Source organism: Equus przewalskii, chromosome 6 (genome assembly GCF_037783145.1).
Source record: "Equus przewalskii isolate Varuska chromosome 6, EquPr2, whole genome shotgun sequence".
Lineage (NCBI taxonomy): Eukaryota > Metazoa > Chordata > Mammalia > Perissodactyla > Equidae > Equus > Equus przewalskii.
This window is the reverse complement of record NC_091836.1, coordinates 97272691-97295260: the sequence shown is the minus strand read 5'-3', so window position 1 is coordinate 97295260 and position 22570 is coordinate 97272691. Positions and strand designations below refer to the sequence as shown.

General features: G+C 36.9%; 1 protein-coding gene across 8 annotated transcripts in view; it reads left to right on the top strand.

The window, feature by feature from the left end:
* DCDC1 (doublecortin domain containing 1) overlaps window positions 1-22570 on the top strand; it is a 443558-nt gene that overhangs the window by 84757 nt on the left and 336231 nt on the right. For 6 of the 8 annotated variants that reach the window (XM_070626537.1, XM_070626535.1, XM_070626540.1 and 3 more), the window contains one exon: window positions 11902-12068. In XM_070626537.1, coding sequence (XP_070482638.1) covers window positions 11902-12068 — 167 coding nt within the window. Of the gene's footprint in view, window positions 1-11671; window positions 11791-11901; window positions 12069-12939; window positions 13194-22570 lie in introns of those variants that run through there. The other 2 variants (XM_070626541.1, XM_070626542.1) reach the window with 2 other exon arrangements.

Here is a 22570-nt window from a genome sequence, read left to right as displayed (position 1 = left end):
AACAGATGACTCCACACCTTTCCGTGACTTACACAAAGGTGTGTTTTTCACTCATTCTGCATATCATTGTGGGTTGATTGCACCTGCACTAGCTTATGTCAAAGCAAATCACATGCATCTCCTTAATTCAACCGTGTGGGAACTATAATCCTTCCAGCAAAGGGTGTTGTGGGTCACATGACTAGGGCTGACGTGAATAACGTGGGAAGTAGGATTTTCCTTCAGGGAAGGCAGCAAATATTTTGAGTAATAATGGAATACACAACACTGTCTGTTTTCCACAATCTGTATTAGTTATCAGTTGCTGTGTAACAAATTACCCAAAACTTAGCAACTTAAAGCAACGAACATGTGTTATCTCAGTGTTGGTGGGTCAGGAGTTCAGGTGTAGCTTAGCTGGGCATTCTGACTCTGGGTCACTCACAAAGCTTCAATCAAGGTGTCAGCTTGCACAGTTTTATGCACAGTTTTAAAATATTACTCAAATACCACTCTGTTTTGTTTACTAATACCTCCTTTTTATAACTTCTTTTGATACCATATGTCTGCACCATATGTCATAAGGCTTGTTTATATAATATGTCTGTTTTGTGTTTAAGACTTATCTTTCTAACTAAAGAGCGATTTTTTTCTTGTATTTTAAAAAAAAGACTCTAACAATCTCCTAATATCTACCATCAGACTGGCATATAGTAGGCCTTCAAAAAAATCAATATTCATACAAATAATTAGGAAGCATAATTTTTATATTATAGTATCTGCAAATAGCAAGTGATGAAAAATACTTTTAAAATGAATTAAAATTCAAAAAGATTCTTTGTTGAATTGGATTTGCAACCAATTGCCCGCTATTAACTACTTTTTGTTGGTGGTTCTCACTGATGCGGCTTGATGACTCACCCGCTCTGAGTAGTATCGTGCCATAGTCCATGGACCTCTCAAAGCTGGAAGATTCTCGCCTAGCGCAGTATAAAGACAAATAATAATGATATTTCTTGATATCTATTTCAGCATTGTTGATTGATTTTCTTTGGATCTCAGCATCAGACGCATCTTTGGTCACCTCCAAAATCTCACTTTGTGGTGACTCTCCTCCAAATCATCTCCAGCAAGTGTCCCTCCAGTCGCTACTTGTTCCATTTCTGACAGCTATAATTTCTTCAAAAAAAATCCATCTTATAGCTAACTGAAATCTATTCTTTTAAACATTTACCATTGGTCTTGATTTTGTCTTCCAGACAAAATAGAAATTCATTTCTAGTCTATGACTGCCTTTCAAATAGATGGACCTGTATGATTTAAATACTTTCCAGGATAGACATCCCTCATCTCTCCAACTATTTCTCTGGCTCCTCACCATCCTGGTCACTCTTCTCTGTTCTGTCTAGTTTTTTGGTCTTCCTCCGGATGGGACCCCACATTGTATATAATTTTCCAGGTCAGTCGATGATGAGAAAAGCAGCCCCACCTCCTCTTTCTTTTCAGGTCATGATATAACCTACAATTGCATTGTTATTTCTATCAGATACATGATATCTCTGACCTAAATTGAACTTAAAGTTAATTAAAGCCCCCGAGTTTTTCTCACAATTTGCTTTTTTTTTTTTTTCTGAGGAAGATCTGCCCTGAGCTAACAGCTGTGCCAATCTTCCTCTATTTTGTATGTGGGATGCCGCCACAGCATGGCCACAGACAAGTGTTGTAGGTCTGTGCCCAGGAACTGAACCTGGCCACTGAAGTGGAGCATGCCAAAGCTAACCACTAGGCCAAGGGGCCGGGCCCACAATTTGCTTTTAAGCTACCTCATCCACATGCTGTACTTGTACTACTGATTTTTTAGATGTGTGAACAGAACTTTATATGTTGATTCCTACTAAATTTCTACTTACGAAGTTTTTATTCAGTAGTTTAGCCTTGCAAGATCTTTCAGACATATAATCTATCGCCCAGGGATTAACAGTTTCTCCCATCATTATTTTCACTTGTAAATTTGGTGAGAATACCACCTTTGACAACGTCCAAGTTGTTGATTAAAGTATTGACCATGCCATGGTTAGGAGCAGAGATCTTTAGCATGTAGTAGAGTCCCTGCTTCGGGTTTCTATCGTCTTCCAGGGCTATGGCTGTTCACTTAGTTGGGAATCTACAAACTCACCCACCTCCACCTGAGACACAAGTCTTCTAATTGCAACCCTCTAGCAACATCATTTTAAAAAGTTATTTTAGCCCATCATAACTTGTCGTTCTGAACCAGCCCTTCAGCCTTCACCGTGGCCTGAAGGGCCTTCATGAGTTGGTCCCCACCCAACTTCTCCGCCTTCACTGACGGCTACTGACCCCTGCATCTCTGCACTCAAGTCGCTTTGTTTGTCTGCTTCTGTTTCTCACACTCGTGCCCCAGTACCTTACCATGTAACATTTCCTCTGCTTGGACTCTCTCTCACCCTGTCCTCCTTCCAAGCTAGTGCCTACTCATCTGAAGGCCTTATTTTAAATATTTCTTCTTCTGAAAAGCTCCCCTGACGGCACCTGTTCCTATCTGATTTTGCTCCCGTGTCTAGGATAGGTATCCCTGTTACATTAATGGCAGCCTGTATATGGTAATCATCACAATTGTAATTACTAAAGCTGCTTGGGGAGTTGTTTTTTAATATCTACCTGTCCTCTAGACTCTAAGCTCCATGAGAACAGAGATTTTGTAGTCTTCTCTGTATTCCCATGTTTAACCCAGGGCTGAATAACATAGAGCAGATACCCTAAAGTGATATAAAAATTAGTGATGCTGCCCTTCTCTGGGAAGCACTGTACTTAGATTCCTTTTGATGTAAATGGAAAATTCAGACACTGAGAGAGTCTCTAGTCACAATGCTTCCCTCTCCCTTAATGCCCTACAAATGCCCGGTATGACCCCTGCACTGCTAGTACTGCCCCTTCTTTGCTAAATGGAATTCTGCAGGGGTCCAGATGGTTTGGGCCCCTAAATGGCACTGCTTTCTTAGCTAAGAGTGGGTCGTTCAGAAGGGCACATACCTGCAGCCTGCAGTCAGGCCCCAGACAGGGACCACTGGGTGTGTTGTGTGTGCTCATTCAGATTCCCTTTATTACTTTCTCCAGGAAAGAAACTGTGAGCCGAGGCAGCATCTGCACATGACGTTTTTTACCTTGTTTTGGATACTAAGTGACATATTTCTCTATCGTTTTTAAGTAGAAACGTCAGAAGAAAGCAATCATGGATCCTAAATAGAGGACTTAAACAGGAGGTTTGCAGACATTATCTCCTACCTGGTTGCATGTATACTCGTTTATCTTGGGAAGGGGCACACAGATTTAGCAGTACCTTGCTTAAAGACCAAAGATGGTAGCCACAGTGCATTGGGACCTGATTCTCACTGGAAGAAATAGTGGTTATATGCAGGTGTTAGAGATTTCAAGAGTCTCCCTCTCTGCTCATTAAATATTTGTTTAATAAGTGAATTGCCGCATGTTGGGTCCTAACGATTACTGTTTATTTTTCTAAAAGTTCGAAAAGCATTCATTTTATAATCTGTTCTAGAACTTTGCTGGGAATTAAATTCAAATTGATGACTAAACTGTCTTCTTTAAAATTAAGTACATTTGCCTCTCTTCAATTTTGGCATCCCTCTCCCATTTATCTTTATTTCTCAAATTCTAAGAAATGTAAAAACTTCTATCTCTTGCTGAAGAGGGTTGCCAAATACTGGTGGGTGTTAACCAGGCCTTAAATCTCTCTAGGGCGAATGGGGATATACAAAGGCAGCCAGGTAAGAGCACTTTAGTGCAGGAAGGGTGGCTCGGGAGGAGTCTTAAGACCTTCCTTGGGACTATGCCCCGGGCTACCTAGACACAGCCTCCAGCACCTCCTAGTGCCATCCAGGCATCCGACATGGGCGACTCTTGTTGCTTGGACAAAAGCAGAAAGTGCTAACCATCAATGGTTTATATTTCTACTATGGCTCTACAGAGAATATTAAGAATTGTGTTAAGGCTAGATTACAAACAAGTGTTTTTAGCAGCAGTGGGAGAACTCCCATGATAACTGGATCACTGTCATCTTTTATTAAATACAGGAATGCAGAATTGTGTGATAGGAACAATCACAAAGCAGTCCAATCTACTCAAGACTCTTTAATATCTGTCAGAAATCCCCTTTTGAAGTCTTTAAAACAGAGACTCTCTTTTATATTCATGAAGATATGATCATCACCCCGAGGTTTTGTTGGGCTAAACGTGCTTCAGTGTTTATGTGATTTTGTTAACAAGTCCTTGCTCTTTCCCTCTTCTCCTAGAGTTTGTCTTTCTAGCTTCTGGTTTTTGTGTCTCTTATTTCTCAGTCTTTGAACTCTAACACCAAAAATCTTACTCTGACTCTAATGACTTGTCCATGATCCTAGAAGTTTGTTATAAAAAACATTATAATAAGTCTAATTGCCAATGAAAACAAATAGCCTAATTGTTACCACCTGTTATAAAACGTTTTCTTACAAAGTTCTCCATGTGAAAGAACGTGACTCGGCAGAGGTTGGTCTCCTTCCCCCGGGAGTCTTTAGAGGGCAGCGGATAGTAGACAACACTGTGCAATATGCTCATTATAGGAGATCCTACTTTTGTGAAACAAACATGGAGAAATAAATGTCAAAAGGAAAACCTCCATTATAATTGCTGAAACTATTAAGACTTTTTAGTTTATGACATTTAAAATATACATTTTTCATGACATATATATATTTATATAAATATATATATATATTATATAAATAAAATATTTAAGGGTAAGTAATATGTTGACTTAGCATTTACATCCAAGGAGACCAAAACAGCTTACCCACATTATCTGACTCCTAGGTCTCTCTAAATTAGGTATTTTGTGCCAGGCATTATTATTATTCCTGCTTTTGAGACTGAAGAAAAGAAAGAAAGAAAAAAAGAAAAAGATCCAGCTGAATTAAAAAAATTTGTGTTAGTTATAACTTTATAACCAAATAGTAGAGTTTTGAGACATTTTACAATTAGCTTGCTTTAGAATGTCACCTACATACCTGAGTCTTTGTATATTTGATTTGTTCCAAAGTTTTACTGCGTTTTCTATTGCATCTTTTCCTTCTGGATCAAAAGTTAATTGGTGCCTCAGTTAATACCATTTGGGTTAAACTTTCCTGAATAGTAATAAAAATAAAAAATAATAATGTAAAAAAAAGTGTTAGTTTTTACAGCAAGCAATTATATAATGACATTTCTAAAGGCCTTTACTTCTAATTTTTGTTGGTTTTATTTATTGAGTTCCATGCAATGTACTCTCCAAAACTGACTCTAAGATAATAATTTAAATTTTTGTACAGAGCTTGAAAGTTTACATACATAGCAGGTCATACATTTTTAGCTATTATGTATTAGTATAGACCATACTCACGTAAAAATAGATTGATATAGTTAGTTCTCAACTTTTCTTTAAGTAACCTTAAAGTTGTATATATTTCAATTCAATTATTTTGCATTATTACTAAATATCAAATACTTTAGATGCCCAAGAAATTGAGTTCACATAATACTTGTATTTTCAAAGACATACACACTATTACTTTTGTTGAGGCTAAAGGCAAGACTCAGACAATGGAATCCCAGCTTATTTCTACTCCCATAAACCACGTTATTTAAATAAATGAATTGTGTATGCTGACCTGTTCTACCAATGTGCTACTGGGGGAGTATGAAAAAGAGATGTGCATGGTGGTGGAAGTAGAAAGAGGCATAAAGCGCATTGGAAAACTACCAAATGTCCCCTGCAAATGGGCCCTATTCAGAATCAGTAAGCGTGTGATGAGTGAAGTGGTTTTGAATATCGCCTTTAGATTCCATGCTGTTACAAGGCCAGCCCTGAACATGGCAACTCTTATTTCCACACACAGTACCTCTTCACTCTCAATTTAACCCCAAAATCTGATGAACCCATTACTCCATACTTGATTTCATGGAACAAGGAGTAGATATAGTTACAAATGATCAATCACCAGCCGTGAAGCGAAGCGGCAAGGCATTAACAATTCACACCCGCTCGGCCCACCGGCTCAGCAGAAGATGTGCCAGCATATTTAATGCACAGCTACTTCGTTCCGTTTAAGAAAAGGCAGGACTCAAGCTGCATTTTCAAAACGGAGACGACTCCCTAAGATTTCATACTTCCTGCGTCCCAATGTCAACCTTCACCCACGTATCAGCAATTAAAATAACCAGGTGCTCTGTGAAGGTCACCATGTCTAAGTGAAATTTTACTCAGGTAAAAACAATATGACCTATGAAATTCTTCCCCCCAGTGCGTCCCTGTTCTGTTTGATCCTATCATACAAATCAATGCCTCTTGCAGCAGTGTTGTAACACTGTAGACCCCGTAGGCAACATCCGTCAGTTTAATAGGATCACTGAGGACTGAAGCCGCTGTGAAAGATTGCTCTAAGTGTAGCAATCGTGTGCTTGTCATTTGGTTCAGTGGAGGAAAAGTCCAAATTTGGGTAGGCATTGGTATTTAAGCAAATGACTGCTAAATCTTTTCTCATAAGTACCTTAGGGACAATAAGATTTGACATATAGCATGTAAACAAAAGTACACAGCAGCTGTTAGTTTAGTTTTGTTTGAATAAAAATATAGTGATATAAACCGAGCAACGTAGGAGATAATATGCTCTCCATCATTCAGTCTTGCCAGCAGACCATGCTTCTGAGTGGCGTCTGCTTGTTGCTGTGGGACCCGGAGCTCCAGCCCTTACCAATAGCTGGGTATGGAGCATTAACACACACACACCCTGTAACTAGCTCAGATCCTTGCAGGCATACCTCCCGGGTGGGAAGCAGTCAAATCTTAGCATCTTTTAAGAACTCGCTTTATTTCATGCAAAAAAGAGCTTTTAGATCAACTTCATTTTAAAAATAAATGTCGGTTGAATTGGTGGGAAATTTCCAAACGACGTCCTGCTAACAATACTAATTATTGAGTATTTTTGAGGCTGGGGTCTGAAACCTGCTGCCACAGAGTGTATAGAAGTTTCTTTGTAGGCAAGTATGCTCTGGGAGGCCTCTTTTTTTCATAGTTTCATGTACTCTGACTGAAATGTGAAAATTACAATATTGTGTAAATTATTCTGGATATTTAATTGGCATGAATTTTAATTTTTAATTGGAAACAGGTTATTAAAGCCTTTGATTATTTCCAGGGCTTTTTGACAATATATTAGTAAAAAAAAATCCTCTTTTTAGCTTTCCACTAATAGATTCAAATGTGATATGTGAAGTGTCTCTTTTAATGTAAGATGTTGCTTTTGGAGAGAGAGATATATTCCCTAGATGTGGAACTTGACAGAACATTCCAGTCTATATCTACTTGATAAGTTTCGTTAGATTGTGGTTTCTCTTTAGGGGGATTTTTGGCTCCTTGTCAGAAATCCTTGTATTGCTCCCATCATGAGTCCCAAATAAGTTCAAGCTTCTCATCAGTAAAGAAGTGGTTTTTATATAAGGTTCTCTCGAAGCTGAATAGTTTATTTTCTCATGAATAGCATTTGAACTTATTGTGTTTAGAGTTCTTAGAGGGAATTATCTTTATTATTTAAAATAGCTATTTTGACCTTAATCTAATATTCTTGCTCTGTTATTTAAGGTTTATTGTGTTTTCTCTCCCCATAGTTGCATGATTTATGACGGGGTAGGATGAAGCACATAAGGATTTTCCAAGGCTTTTTAATGCCCACCTCTCGCCTTCTCCTGGCAGTTAATGCTTCATTGCCAAATCGTGTTGTTTTCTTTTTGTATTTTTTTCCTCCTTAGTCTTCAAGATAATTTAATAAGGAAAATTAAAATAAAACAATTGTACATATCCTCAATGTGCTCCAAAATTCATATTTATTTATCAAATTTTGATCCCATTTTCATTCGGTCATAGGAAGCTACAGTTTCTAGGAGACTGTGTGTAGTTGGACTCATGGTCCCGAAACTCACCTAAAAGACTGCCTGCAGTATATCTGAAGTGCTGTTTATTCATCCAACAGAACTTTATTGAGCACTGCTTTTACCAAACTAAAAGACACCATGCCATCAAACCCCAAAGGGTTCATGATTTACTGGAGGATGGAAGTGGGAATGGAAGAGGACTAATACAAATCAATAAGGGAAAGTAAAAGTATAAACATGGAGGAGGGAACAATTAGTCCCGCCTAAATAACTTGGGATATTTTGCCAGAGGAGTTAACATCTGATATGGGCATTGAAGGACAAGAACATATTAACGGGTAGAAAAAGGAGGAAGAAGTGCAAAGGAAACAGAACAGCATGAGTGAGAAAAGTATCAGTTGATAGTTATGACATTAATAAAGCTACTACTTTTAATTATGGGATCCATTTACCCATGCTGCTCAGTACTAACTCTGTCCAGTGAAGTTACTCCTTTTGGTCACATGGTCTCTTTACCCAGCATCCTCAGTTTTAACTCCAAACCCTGTGAAAGTATTGGATTAATTTCACTTTGCCCTATGGTCATAACTTGACAATAAACAAAATGGCTAAAAAGATATTATCCACATAACTTTATCTTTCCAGTAATGGAAATGATCCCAGTGGGATGATCGCATTTTAATGATCTATGCATATTGATAAATTTAAGGAATGATTAGTTTCCAAGCCATTTATCTCATTAAAATGTTGAGGACTTGCTTAATGAAATATTGAAATTACAGTAAAGCAAAGTTCTTGTTGCAGTCATGTAAATAGGAGCAATAGATAGAACACGTGTAATAAAGGCCTCACACATCAGAAGAAATGCTGTGGGTAGCTGTGCACACCAATCTTAAAGGAACACGGGATAGTAAGAACCAGCTCACCTTCTTGATGAGGCCATGTTTCTGAGTAGCATTTTCAAGGAGAAGCTTCAGAATCAGAGGAAGGGAGAACTTTACACAAAAGAGAGGAAACCACTGATTAAGAACATGTACAAGGGGCCGGCTCTGTGGCCGAGTGATTAAGTTCGCGCGCTCCGCTGCGGCGGCCCAGGGTTCGGATCCTGGGCGTGGACATGGCACTGCTCGTCAGGCCACGTTGAGGCAGCGTCCCACATCCCACAACTAGAAGGACCGGCAACTAAGATATGCAACTATGTACAGGGGGGGTTTGGGGAGAAAAAGCAGAAAAAAAAAAAAGATTGGCAGCAGTTGTTAGCCCAGGTGCCAATCTTTAAAAAAAAACACGACCAAGTCTTCTTTGGTATTAAAAAATAATTCACACTCATGTTAAAATCTATGGTTGGGGTTGAAAAGTCAACTGACTTGTTTTTTAATCAATTACTGTTATATTTCAAACTATCATTTTAGGCCAAGGCTTCTTTTTTATGGAGAGTTCTTTAATTCTAACTGATTCATAAATTTTATTTTTTCAATGTATTAAGCTTATTTATACTTCCTTCCTAAGATTTAGGCATATCATTTTCTTATGTTTTCTGTACCTTCCTAGTTAGTGGAAACATTGTTTGTTCTTGGAGTGTGCTTTGTCTTCCTTTTCAAGAATATCATCAAAGTTACTAGTTTGCAGCTTCCCAAAAGAAAGGGCCTGCTAATCCCTGGTTCAGAGGCTAACCTTTATTAGCGCTCTCGTGGTTATAATGAGGACCTGCTTCCAGCAGGGAGATCCTGGAATACTGAAGAGATTATTCAACAAGTTCAGAGCAGATTCTGAAGTCCCTTATAAACCTGCTTGTGAATGCTGCTTTCTTTGCTTTGCTGTTTCTGGTTTCCATAGTGTTCCTAATTATATAAACCGTGTGGAGCATGGGAGCTATTTTCCGTCCTCCATCAATTCTGACACTGCTTGCGTTTTGATACAATTTGTATTTTTTTTTCTAAGCTGTATTTTTTCTTAAATTCTTATGAAGGGTGCAAACTGAAAAAAGTAGAGTTTTGTGTTAGAAGATCTATGAAATTCTTTTTTGGAATCCCTTGGGCTGACATAAAGAACTTGGAAGTTATTTTGTGACAAACGTAGATGAATAAGGCTATGAGACTAGAGAATCTGATAAAAATGTTCTCAGGTTTAAATTCAAGATTAAATCTAAACTCTGAATCATTCAACTTTATTACCTTCTCACTTTCCTTAAATTTATTTCAATTTAAGAGCAATTTAGGTAATGCTTTGTCATGTTCAAAAACTGTACTAGTTTGAATGAGTGTACCAACTAAAAGTCTGCAAATTAAAATCCAATACATAGTAATATATGAATGTGATAATAGTTAACCAAAAACACTATGATTCTTAAGCTAGATTTCTTTAGGAAAAATTATAATCAGGATTGACTTATAGTATACATTTTTTGAAAGATTGAAGAGTCATAATTCTAAAATAAGTTTATTTCTCTTTTGCTTTCTATTTATTTTATAATATATGTGATCTTATATTTTTAAAAAGTTTGAGGTGTTTGTTATGATCAAACTTATCGAGAAATGCAGTTGTTCCAGGAGCATAAAAGTGGTTTGATATGTGAATTTTAGGAATTAATTTCTCAGGCTGGGTGAGTGAATTTCATGCACACTTCTAAAGGTGTCTAAATAATCATTGGGTCATAATTTCCTTTAAACTTTGTTTATAATAGTCCTAGAAAATCTTAAGCTCTATTTCCAATATTCTCCTTGGTGTTGAATATCTTAGAAAGAATTTGAATTGTGCTTTGGGAGAGAGAGCAGAACTTTGTGCCATAAAACGCATAACTTTTTTACTAAGAGCAAAATTCAGCAGAATACCAGTAGCAAAGGCCATTTGCATAACTCAGCAGCTCAGCTGAACCTAATTGTAATTCAATTTCCAGATTGCTATGCTAGGCCTCTCTGCATAAAAAATGCAACATAAAACATAACCAATTCTTGCCTGGTGATCTATCTAATATCCTTTCTAGTAAAAATATGTATCAGAATAAGGTAGCTAAGCCATATAGTTATTTTATATGTTTATGTTGTGTCGCATGTACACGCTTAAGTAAAGACCAAGTAAAAAAAAAATGATATCCTTTCATTTTTCTGGGTTCCTAGGATTTTTAAAAATGTCTTTATTTTGGCGTTTCCGAGAGAAATGAAATCTTGAAAAATGTTAGCCAGCTGCCATGTTATTTGACTATTTTACACTAGAAAGACTTTATAAGCTAATCGTGTGAAGATGTGTATAAACGTCTTTCAAGTCCATGTGGATGTTGCAGTATAGGCCCACAAGTAAATACCTTCTATCTGTTTACAGAATGTGTACTGGAACAGCATTCCTAAGTCTTTGACTAGCTTATATCCCAGAAACGTGAAAATAAAAAGGCATGATAAAATGCTTGCTTAAGTTTCTCCCCCGTCTTTTTAAACAGCCTCCCCACACTGTTTTATGGGTTATTTAAGCAGCGGCAGTGAATAGGACGGCTTATCAAGGTGTGGATTATGTTTTATGAATAATTTCCAGATGTGATGTTTTAGGTATACAGACCCCTCTACGGGAAGCTATACGAAGAAACAACATGGGTCTTACAATTTTATCAGGACAATGAAGTAGATTTCAGCAAGGTTGGTTCCAACTCATCTGTGATAAATGAGAAGATAAGGCAATCAGTGCACACCGTGACACTCTGTGCAGCTAGTTAGGCACACTTCAGAACTATTCAGGTGTGCGCACAAAGCTTGTGAGTCTCGCATGGGGGGTGTCTCCATATAAATACATCCTTCATGGTGGCCACTAGTAATGCAGGAATTGCTTCTCTAAGACTTAACCCAGGTCAGATATAAATAATAGATGTTAAGAGTTAGCTCTGGCATTGGGGCTGTGTTCCAGGCAGTGTATTTCCGTTGGGTCAAGATAATTTATTTTCCCTTATTTTCTCTCTAGTTCCTCTGCTTGAAAAGTGCCTGCAAAATTCCATCACACCTTTGCGGGGGCCCGTTTGGGTCTCTAAGGGAGAAGGTTTCAGCCCCTCAGGAGCTAAGATGTACCTCCAAGGAGTTCTTTTGGCTTTGTACCAACGATTAAGGTCTGCACAAAAATATTATAAGCAGGTGAGTCATCCCTCTTTAAAAACTGCTTTTTATGTGTTTTAAAATGTAGCTGGTTGTTTAGAGGCGATGATTGGCATCGTGTCATAAAAGAACTGCAGTATGTATTTCGTGAGCTCAGTGCCCGTTAGGAAGCCCAAATGATTCTTCGGTAATCTCAAAGAAACAAGAATGGGCTGAGTGTATGTCTTTTGGTACAAGATGTCATATGTCTCATCTTTTCTTGCTGCAGTCTGTGCAAACTGAAGGCAACTCCTTATGTGGAAATCCATAAACAGTTACTTTAAATAAGAAAATGAGTAGCTCCTAAGGCGTTTGAAACTTTAAAGTTTCAGCCTTCTGTTTTGTTTTATTATTTTTTTCTATATGAAATCAGAATTGCTAATGTACAAGTTGGGCTAAAATATGAGCAGTCGAATTCTGGGAAATTAAATTGTGAATTAACTTCACGTCAAGAGTAACTTACTTTATTTATGCTTATTTAACTTGTATGTTTCAGGACCTGAAAGTGTAGAAATAGAATTAATGGATTTGAGTCAGGTTAAACTAGATTTTGGCCTTTGTCAATTATGCCTTTAATTTCTAAGTATCCATTCCGTAATTGTGAGTGTGTGTGTGTAAAGACTTTGATATTCTAATAACTGCTTACGGGGACTTTGATTCATCCTAAAGTAGCATTGATTATCTTAAAGTGGAATGTTCCATGCCATTTATACAATAAAAATGGAGTCGCCACAGTTTTAGAATTCTCTTTGCCCTTAGTCTTAAGAAGTTAAGCCTACGTTTTACCGCGTTAGATGAGAGCTAGGTTTTACCTCTCTAACTAGGAGGTTCCACTTTGGAACTGGGCTCATTATCTCAGGCCACAGGCTGCGGGAAGATGAATGTTTTGAAAGGCTGGTGCTGGTCCTCTCTGGGGCCGGGGGAGGGGCGGCGGGCGTGGGCTCCGTCTCGGTGTTCACACAGCGCCTCCTGCTGTCTGCTTTGGAAGAGAACACCTTGTGGTGACTGGAAGGAATTCTTGGACTAAGGTATCAGAACTAGCAAGAAACATCTTCCCGTGAGAAACTTTTATTCTCAAAAGGTGATTGGCTTGCCGAGTTAATTAATTTCAGTGGATCCAGAAAGGTAATTAATAATTATCATAGGTAAGGCTATTTATAATGATAAATATGAAAAAATAATCCAAACATTTTCAATCTTTATTAAGCCGATATCAAATTTAAAAACTGGTGTGAAATATATTTCATTGTATTTAGATTAAATTATTTTAACTGAAATATTATTTAACTTTTAAGATATAGTCATATTATAAACTGGATTATGACCAATTTAATTACAATCATTTATTTGGTATTAAATGGTTTGATTCCACTTATTAGTTTAAAATTATTTAGTGTTAAAGAAAATGTGAGACCATTCTCCAGTGCAAGAACAGGACTGTTTAAATCAAATCTATAAGAAACTTAGTAAGTTTTATTAAAAGGGAGGTGTTAGAGATGAGAAACAGCTTAGAAAGCAGTTATGGCATGTTTTTTCTTCTGTTGTCCCAAATGTTTAAAGTCTTAATAGTTATAAAGAGTGGTATGAGATTGTTATACGAAATGAGTTCTGTGTATTGTGAGAAAAGAAGATACTTTAAGAATTACTGCTTTGATTTTGTTTCTTTATGACTCAAAATTGAGGAAAAATACATTTTATTAAAATAAATATTAAATGTGAAATGAACAAAAATTAACATCTTTAGCGTCTCTAGATGTCTGAGCATGTGAAATTGTCTGTATCATCTACATTATGACTTTTAATATTATGCCAAATTTAGGAATATTTAAAAATCTAGGCTCATTGCCCTTCCTAACTAAACCCATTTCCTTTCGCTCAGTTGTAATAACTTAAAGATTTTCACTCAACAGTTTTATGATACTTGCTTAAGTTTTATTTTAAAATATAAAGATGAAGAAAAAGACATGGAAATTTGTCTATTATGTATTTCCATGTAAATTTCTGTCTCTTTCAGGCCAGCTCGTTTACATGTAGTCTTGAGTCTCTTTTATATTGTTACATCATGACTTACTTCACAATGATTTGCAGTGTTTGGAGCAGTCACTGTAGTGTGCCGTTAGCAGGTCCTCAGTGGTTGGGTGTTAAGCCTGGCAATAGCTTTATCTGTGAGTAGGATTTCTTAGCAGATACCCCTCTTCACATTCATGAACTCTATTTGAACTTCATTTGCTTCATTTGACCTTAAGGATAGCCTTTTTTATTTAGTGTTATATAAGGTTGTGTTAAAGAATCATTAGATATGTAAAAGGAGATGGCTGATGATTCCTGTTTCCTTAACACATCTAAGCTCGTAAATTATAGGGTTATATGAACTCTTGATATTATTTCCATTCATCCCACTTCTGAGATCATATATAAAATTGACAGTTTTGCTTTGCTGGGATTCTGTCAAAAGACTGTAGATTTTAAATTGATGTTCTGGAGTTCCCAGAGGAAATTTCTTTTAAATAGATTGTGATAATATAGCTTTAAAAGAAAAGTCAGAACTACTGGCTTTATGTTTATGAACTTATTCATTTTTCAATTTTTAACTTTAACTTGGCTATAGTATGCAACTGAATTGAGCCCACTGCGTTAGTGTGCTCTGTAGTATACACTGATTCGTGTATATAAAATGAGATACTGTATTTAGGAGAGCATAAAGTCACTTAGTCATACATTTATCACATTTATTTCCTTAAAAGTGGAAACATCTTAGAAATTCCTCAGAGCTAAGCAGAATCTGTTTAATTGGTAATCTTTGAAGTGGCGTAAACGCGCTCCTATGAAATGCAGTTAACACTTTGAGCGAGGGCTGTTCCGTCTCATTAGCATTCTTGTTGTGTAGTGGGGCTGTTGGTGGGGGTGTTGAAGTAGGAATGCCATTGTGTCGAGTTCCAGTGTTTGGGGACAAACACTGCTGTGGAAGGAACGTGTGAAAAGGCCACAGTCCTGTCAGTGAATGAGGAAGGCTGTGCTTTCTGTGCGCCTCAAGCAGGGAAGCTGTCATTCACGGGCCTAACGCAGCTAAACAGAGGCCAAGACACAAGCCTGCACTACCTTTTAAAATGATATTAGTGATTTTTAAACATGATCTTCTTTATTTATGATCCTACATAGGGCTTTTAGTTGCTGTCAGTAAACAAAATATATGTCAGTCTGTTCAGAAGCTCTGTAGAGATGCATAAAAGTCCGTGGAACTGTGCCAGGAGGCCATATAAATAACGCTTCAGAATGGCTGATCTTAAGTACAAATGTGATTCCGGGGAAACATTGATTTCTGGAAACGTCTTCCCAATTTTGATACTCCTTTGAATAATTTCCCCCCAACCAACAAAATTCCTGGAGCCTTTTGCATAGTGAATGCATTGCACTCTTCTTTTAAAATATGGGTTTTAAAAGAGCTCCTAAACACACAGTTCTGATCACTGAAAGCGGTTCACAGTGTGGCTTAGCAGTGGTTATCGCACGGTCGTTTCGGAAACCCAGAGAAAAACAAAGGAAACAAGTGTCTCGCTCTCATGTCCTCACCACCATCTGAATTACGAAGAGGGTCGCAGCCCCTGTGGTGGTGAAGGCATGAAAAAATTGGAAGGAATTTTTAATCTTACTCCTAACTTTCAGCACTTTGGAAAGAAATGACCAACTTTGAAATTGAATTTTAGCTTGCTTGATTACTTAAAAAAAATGAAGAAAGGGAAAAACACCCTCAAATATTTCTTAAAATCTGGCAGTGTTTTTTACACTTCAGCAGTGTATTGAAAAGAAATTGACGGTTTCTCCTTATGTCTGAAGCTGCAGGGGAATGTTTGATTTCTGTGATTTTAGCTTGGAAATACGTATGTGGGCTATTTGTGATAGATCATTACTTAATAAAGTTTGTTGAAAACTATAGTGTTCTGCCTGAGTGATTTAAATTTTGTATGCACATGGTCCTTTTTGTTTATTAATTTAAGGAAAGTGCTTTTTCGAATGCTATTATATACTCTTTCTAAATGTTCTGTATTTGATGCATTGGGTTTAAAGATCTTAGATACTAAATTTCTATTTCAAAAATTAGGTTTCACTTTTCAAGCTGGAACTGAACTGTAATTTTATTTGGTGGGCATATAATTAGATGCGGAAATGGTCATGCAACTTCAGCATATATTGGTTTCGCAGTTTAAAATCGAAATGTATTTTATTATTACATTCAACTAACCTCTACCAAAGCACTTAGATTTTGTTAAAAAAATTTTGTAAGTTAATCTTGGTTCACTTTACCCACACTTTCAATAAGTTTGGCACTTAGATATCAAACTAAAAATAATAATTCTATTCAGAGTAGATCCAGTTCAAAATATGCTGAATTACATTTAGTGCTGACAAAATTGGTTTATTGCAAAAAATATTTTTAAAGGAATCTTCGTACTTTAATTTACCATAAAAGAAGTGTTGAAAGTTTGTCTCTTTAGATCTTGTCTTAGGTCAATCAAAATCATTTATTGGTCCTAACATTACTGAAGGAATAAGTGTTCCTATTTCGTTTTCTATATATACTTTTATTTTTGGTTTGCCAGCTACTTTTCCCCCCGGCTTTATTGAGATAAAATTGATGTATAACAAGGTGTACAAAGTGATGATTTGATTCACTTACATATTGCAAAATGATTACTATGGCAGAGTTAGTTAATACTCCCATCACCTCACATAATTCTCTTTTCTCTTTTGGGGTGAGAACATTCAAGATCTACTTTCTTATCAACTTTCAAGTATATAATACAGTATTGTTATCTATAGTCACCTACTGTACATTAGCTCCCCATCTATATGTATGTTAAAAATTGGTCTGTTTTCTTGGTTCTTGCCTTCCTGGGGCAATACCCAAAATATTTCAGTTTTGAACTTGTTGATGTCCTTTGAAACCTCAGAACAAAATCTGTAATATATAAACATAACTTACTCTTAAAAACATTAAGATAGTGTTGCAGACGTTTCAAAATGAAAACTAATTCTAAAATATTAGGTTGTTCATAGATTTGAAGGGTTGTTGAATTTTTTTTCCTGAAACCAAGTTGCATTCTAGTTACTTGAAGTATTTTAAGAACCTTAAACTTGTGTCTTTTTCTAAGTGTGATGCTTTGAGCAGGCCTAACATCAGTTAAATGAAGTGAAAATTGCATTCTTGTCTTGATAGAGATGAAAATGGATTTCTGGTCATGAAATAGATGTAGTTGTCACTTTTTAAAAAAGGTGTCAGCAGTTTGCTTCAGCGAGTAAGGTGCCAATTCAGTATGGCAGTAAACTTGTGATCTGAGCAATCAATAAAATGCTTCAATAACTTCTGCTTCATTACACTTATAATAAGAGGCTATAGATCCACGGCACATAAAACGTTGATAAAGAGGATATGTGAGGACCCACTGTGACAGTTTTCTTGAAAGTACAGTAAGTGCAATATTGCCATCTAGAGTTTGTGCGAAGGTAATTATTACAGAGAGGGAAAAGATGACAATGGGGTAAAACAAGAAATGATATTGAAATACTGTTTATTTTCCATCATTTATCCATGACACAGTTATCTTCATGGAACATTTCATTTGACTTGTCATAAAGCTGTTTAGGTCGGGAGGAAACTTTTTAAATCTGTATTTTTCTCTAATTTTCTTAGAATTATACTACCAAATGTCAGATATGTGTCTCTGGCTCAAAATTGAACTTTTTACCATGAATACTATTTATTGAATAACTCACTTTGGAAAAAAAAGAGTTAAAAATTTTCCTTTTTTTTGCATAATAATTCAGTTATATTAAAACAGAGAGCTTTATTGACATATCAGTTGGGTACCTTTCAATTAAAAATATTGTATTTTTTAATGTTAAACACTCTTTCAAAAAATAAGAGCCAATTTGCTTTAACAATGGTATTTTAAAATAAACATATAGAAAAGCAGACTTTCCTGCTTAAGTGATTATGAACATTTTAATGAAGAGAAAGTTCCATTTGGGGATTGTCTAGGAATATATCCTCATCTTTAAATCAACACTTTAAAAAGTATTAGTTATCACTTAATTTTTCTTGATTATTTAATTTTATAATTTTTTTGAATGAGCTAATGTGGAAAATACATTTTAAACTAAGCCTTATTGAGCTCTTTGTCCCTCTGAATTTGTGGCTGAGAATGCCAATTGGGTAATAAAAAATTTTTAAAAATCTGCATTTAAGTGTTTTATGATACTTAATATAAAGTAAACTTAATATGGATTTAGGGAACTTAATAGGGAAAGTTCACTAGTCTGGAAGGTTATCACTTTTGTTCTTCCGTTTATCTATTTTTTGGTTTGTATAGATAGCTTCTGTACGTTTATAGACATAGGCCTTCAGATTTCCTTGAGGACAAGAATTTGGCATTAATGTATTAGGAATGCATTTTTTTCTAGTATTATACTACTTAAGTATTTTCTGTTCTCATATGCTTATGTGTGGATGACTTTCATAATTGTAAAAGATGGAAATGATTGTAACAATTTATCTTCCTTTTCTGATCAAAGTTTTATCCTCAAATATCCCTAATATTATATTATCTCTACTTATATTTAAGACCACTCTTTAACTAGATGAAGAGCTCTTATTTTGAAATTTTTAATCGTACTGAGTAGAAAATGTTGCATTTTAAAACCTCCAAATAAGTATGGAATTGTTCTGGTAAAGTAAGTGACCGATTTTCCTTAAATTACTCAACCACCTACAGGTATTATTGCCTATGACTCTTTTGAAATGAGAATAAATTTTATAGAGTTACAGCAGCAAAGTGGAAGAGTGCATTTGATAGATGCCCTGAGCAGTTTCAACACCCACAGGTATTATTTGTAAGAAAACAATCATGTGGAGTCTTCAGCTGGTTAGAGAGGGCACAGCACTCTATCTTCACCTGACATCCTAGCTGTTCCGTCAACATCCCGGGCCCCCTGCCTGCCACCCCTCCTCCCAAAACAATGATGCTCGCGGAGGGGTTTGTGTGAATGGACAAGAATAGCAATGTTTTTTTCCTTCTTTTCCTTGAAGAACTAAAACAGTATTGAAGGCGTATTCTTACAGGGAAGAAAACTGTCTTGAGGATTGACTAGTATTTTCTATTCAAATTGATCAATATTGTCAGTGATAGTTAAAATCTTTGATTATTAGGTCTGCCTGCTGATTGATGAAAGGTAGACTCTTAAGTGTCAACCTTTTGAAAATCGTTGCTTTGCTTTATTAAGAGACGTGTAGTGTTTCCTCTCACCTGGTGTTGATAGCATTAGCTTGAATACACATCACTCACAACAACAAATTGCTGATTTTCAAATAATATACTTCATTATTTGCTTATATTTTCTATATGTAACAAAAGATGGAAATGAAGATAACATTAATTTATTGCTCTCTTCAGTCAAATTTTCTCAAGGTAACTACGTCAGAAAGTTAATTTTATGTAATTGCCTAAAAAATATTCAGCATCCTGTTACGTTTTAAAAAGATTTCAAGTTCCTAAACAACCCAATCATGCATGAGAAAAGGATATGGCAAGAATCTGTTTATTGACACAATATATGTCACCAGGAGGTAAATGTTGAAAGTTTCAGAGAAGAGAATAACAGCGTAAATAAAGGCACTGGAAAGATCCTAGTCTTCAGCCTTGGCCGGCCAGGTGAGACGTCTTCTGGAGCTGTCCTGCCCAGTGTACTCTCCCCACGAGGCTTCTAAGTTTAAGTTAATTATAATTAAGTAAAATTGAAATATTCAGCTCCTCAGTCTCACTATCCACATTTCAAATGCTCAGTAGCCACATCATCATTGAAAATTCTGTTGGACAGTGCTGTTCCTGAAAGAAGAAATTCAGTCTAGATACTCTGATTATACTTCTGGTGCTGGATTTCACGTTCTATGACTAACAAAATCACAAGAGATCTTTTAACATGATCTGGATTTTATTCAGTGTAGGGTAGAGAAGGTAGTCTAGTCTTCACAAGACAAAATAAATCGTGGAAAAAAAAATCACCTCAAACAGGTCACAACCTAGTCACCCGCTAACCAGCAGGTGGACACCATTAGGATCTTCAGTGTCCCTCAGGAGCCCTATAAATAAACTAGACAGTGTGGCATCCTTAGGAACTATGATCCTCCCTCTGAATTAGTCTTACTTTGTTTGGTGGGAAAAGATCCTCCTTCCCTGAAAAAAAATTAGACAACCAAAGAATACAAGCTGGAATGGGGAAGAGTTGAGTTCTCCTGACGTGCTCAGTCTGAGCGCTAACCAGGGGTGAGGACACAGGAGAACCATCCAGACCTGCCCTTGGGAAGCTAGCACTCTTGTTTTGGAGAGAAAGCATCCCCACTGTTAGGAAATGTGCTTATCAGTGTACAATTAAGTGCCAAAAATATATGGTACCGATTCTATGTATTATGGGAACTTCATTAAAAGAAATATTAAACAAAGATTAAAAATAGAATGAAAGCATTTTAAGATTCAAAGGACTTTAGAGTCCTTCTAATCCAGCTTTATTGAAGTATAATTGATAAGTAAAGTTGTGAGATATTTAAATTGGACATCGCGGTGATTTGATACACGTACACATCGTGAGAGGATCCCACCGTCTAGTTGCTTAACATCCATCACCTATAGATTCTTTATTTATTTGGTGAGAACGGTAAGTTCTACTCTCTTAGAAAGTTTCGGCTTTGTAATACAGTGTTATCAACTGTAGTCGCCATGCTTTACATGAGATCCCCAGACCTCAGTCATCTTAGAGCTGCGAGTTTGTACCTTTACCAACCTCTCCCAGCTTTCCCCGCCCCCAGCACCTGGAAGCTTCCTTTCCACTCTGTTTCCGTGAGTCTGACAGAGTTTTAGATTCCACATAGAAGTGATATCTTTATACTGACATTACAGGTCAGGCAATTGAGATCATTGGCAATAAGACAGCTGTCCAAGATGAGAGAGCAAGGGAGAGCTGTGAGGGACAAGGGCCGTCTCTGCTGTTAGAGTGGGCGAGGTGGGCACCATCAGCCCGGTTACTGGGGGGTCCGAGGGGGACTCACACAGGCAGGGGCAGGAAATTGGAGTGGGAAAGATGTCACTTTCAAACGGGTTATATTTGATACAAAAAATGTTATTGGTGACCTTTGAAAGATCACGAAACCTTAGGGTGAATCAGGTTAAAGAAAGAATTGATGTTGAAGTGAGGGTGGTGGGTGTGGATAAGACCTCTCAGAGGTTGAGAGGCCCATCGTTTTTTGAGTTCACAGTACATTAAATAATGAAGAAATGTCAAAACAGGATTTTAAAACTGTTGGGTATATTTCACATGATAACACTTAAAATTAACTTTATCAACAACCCCCCCCATGATGTAATTGTTCTAAATTGGCTTGATAACTACAAGATTTATAAAAGATATTAGTTCATAACCCATAAAGGTAGTATGGTGTGGTGATGGGACCAGAGTTTTATAACAACTGTGTTCTTGGGTTGATTCTGTCTCTGTGTCTCTTTGACTGAAGGTATAGCTTTATTTGGAGGTAAGGAAAAAGGCTAAATTTGTGGCCCATTTTGAAGGTAAGACTGAGGCCCAAAGGCTTAACCCTCAGGATTAAGGCACCTGGCATCCAGGAGTGGTTGAGGACTGTGGGTGGGGACCAAGGTCACTGAGTTTGGAAAGCACATGCTAGCATTTACTTTACGAAGGTGATGCATGTTTCAAGAACGCAATTCACATGCACTCCACACAAGATATACAAAGGAGTGTTTTTAAAGTTGTGTCTAAATCTGACGTGACCTTTCACACAAGGTACCGCTCCTGGTAGAGGGGGAAGACTGAAGACTAAATTTGATGCAGGACAAATAATTTAACCAATTCTTTAGGTAATGCTCAGCCTTTTGGCTACAGAGGCTCAGGCGCTCGTATTTCTGGCCTTCTTCTGTGTTCCTTCCGAGAAGGCATCTGGGTTTATGATGGAGGGGAGGTAAGCAGAGCTGGGCTGTTTCTCTGCAGGTGCACAAAGAGCCAGAGGGCTAGTTTTAAGGAGTGAATGACTAGATTCTCAACTTCTATATGTACTTTTTACTAAAATGATCCTGCCCGAGAAGGTGCCTGTGCTGGAGGTGCATGCCATTTCTGCGTTCCCAGCTTCCATTGTCCTTAGCCAAACACCCTCTCCCTCATCCTGAAGCTACTGGGTGCTTCACCCTGGAGTGTAAAAGCCTCCAGGGCATCAGGCAAAGGAGCGCTTGGAAATATTGATGCCGTAAGCTTCCCGTGAGGCTCTGAATCTGCTTCTTGTTGTATGTGTGTTTCTGTTAAGGAAGGAATGGGATAGAAATGTGAAGTTGAGGAGAAAAAGGAGCGTGTAAACTTTCTGATTGTTAAAGAAGAGCTTTTCCACATATTTTTAAAAATAGATGATTGATAGAAAATTGTTCTGGTATTTAATCTCACCGGATAGA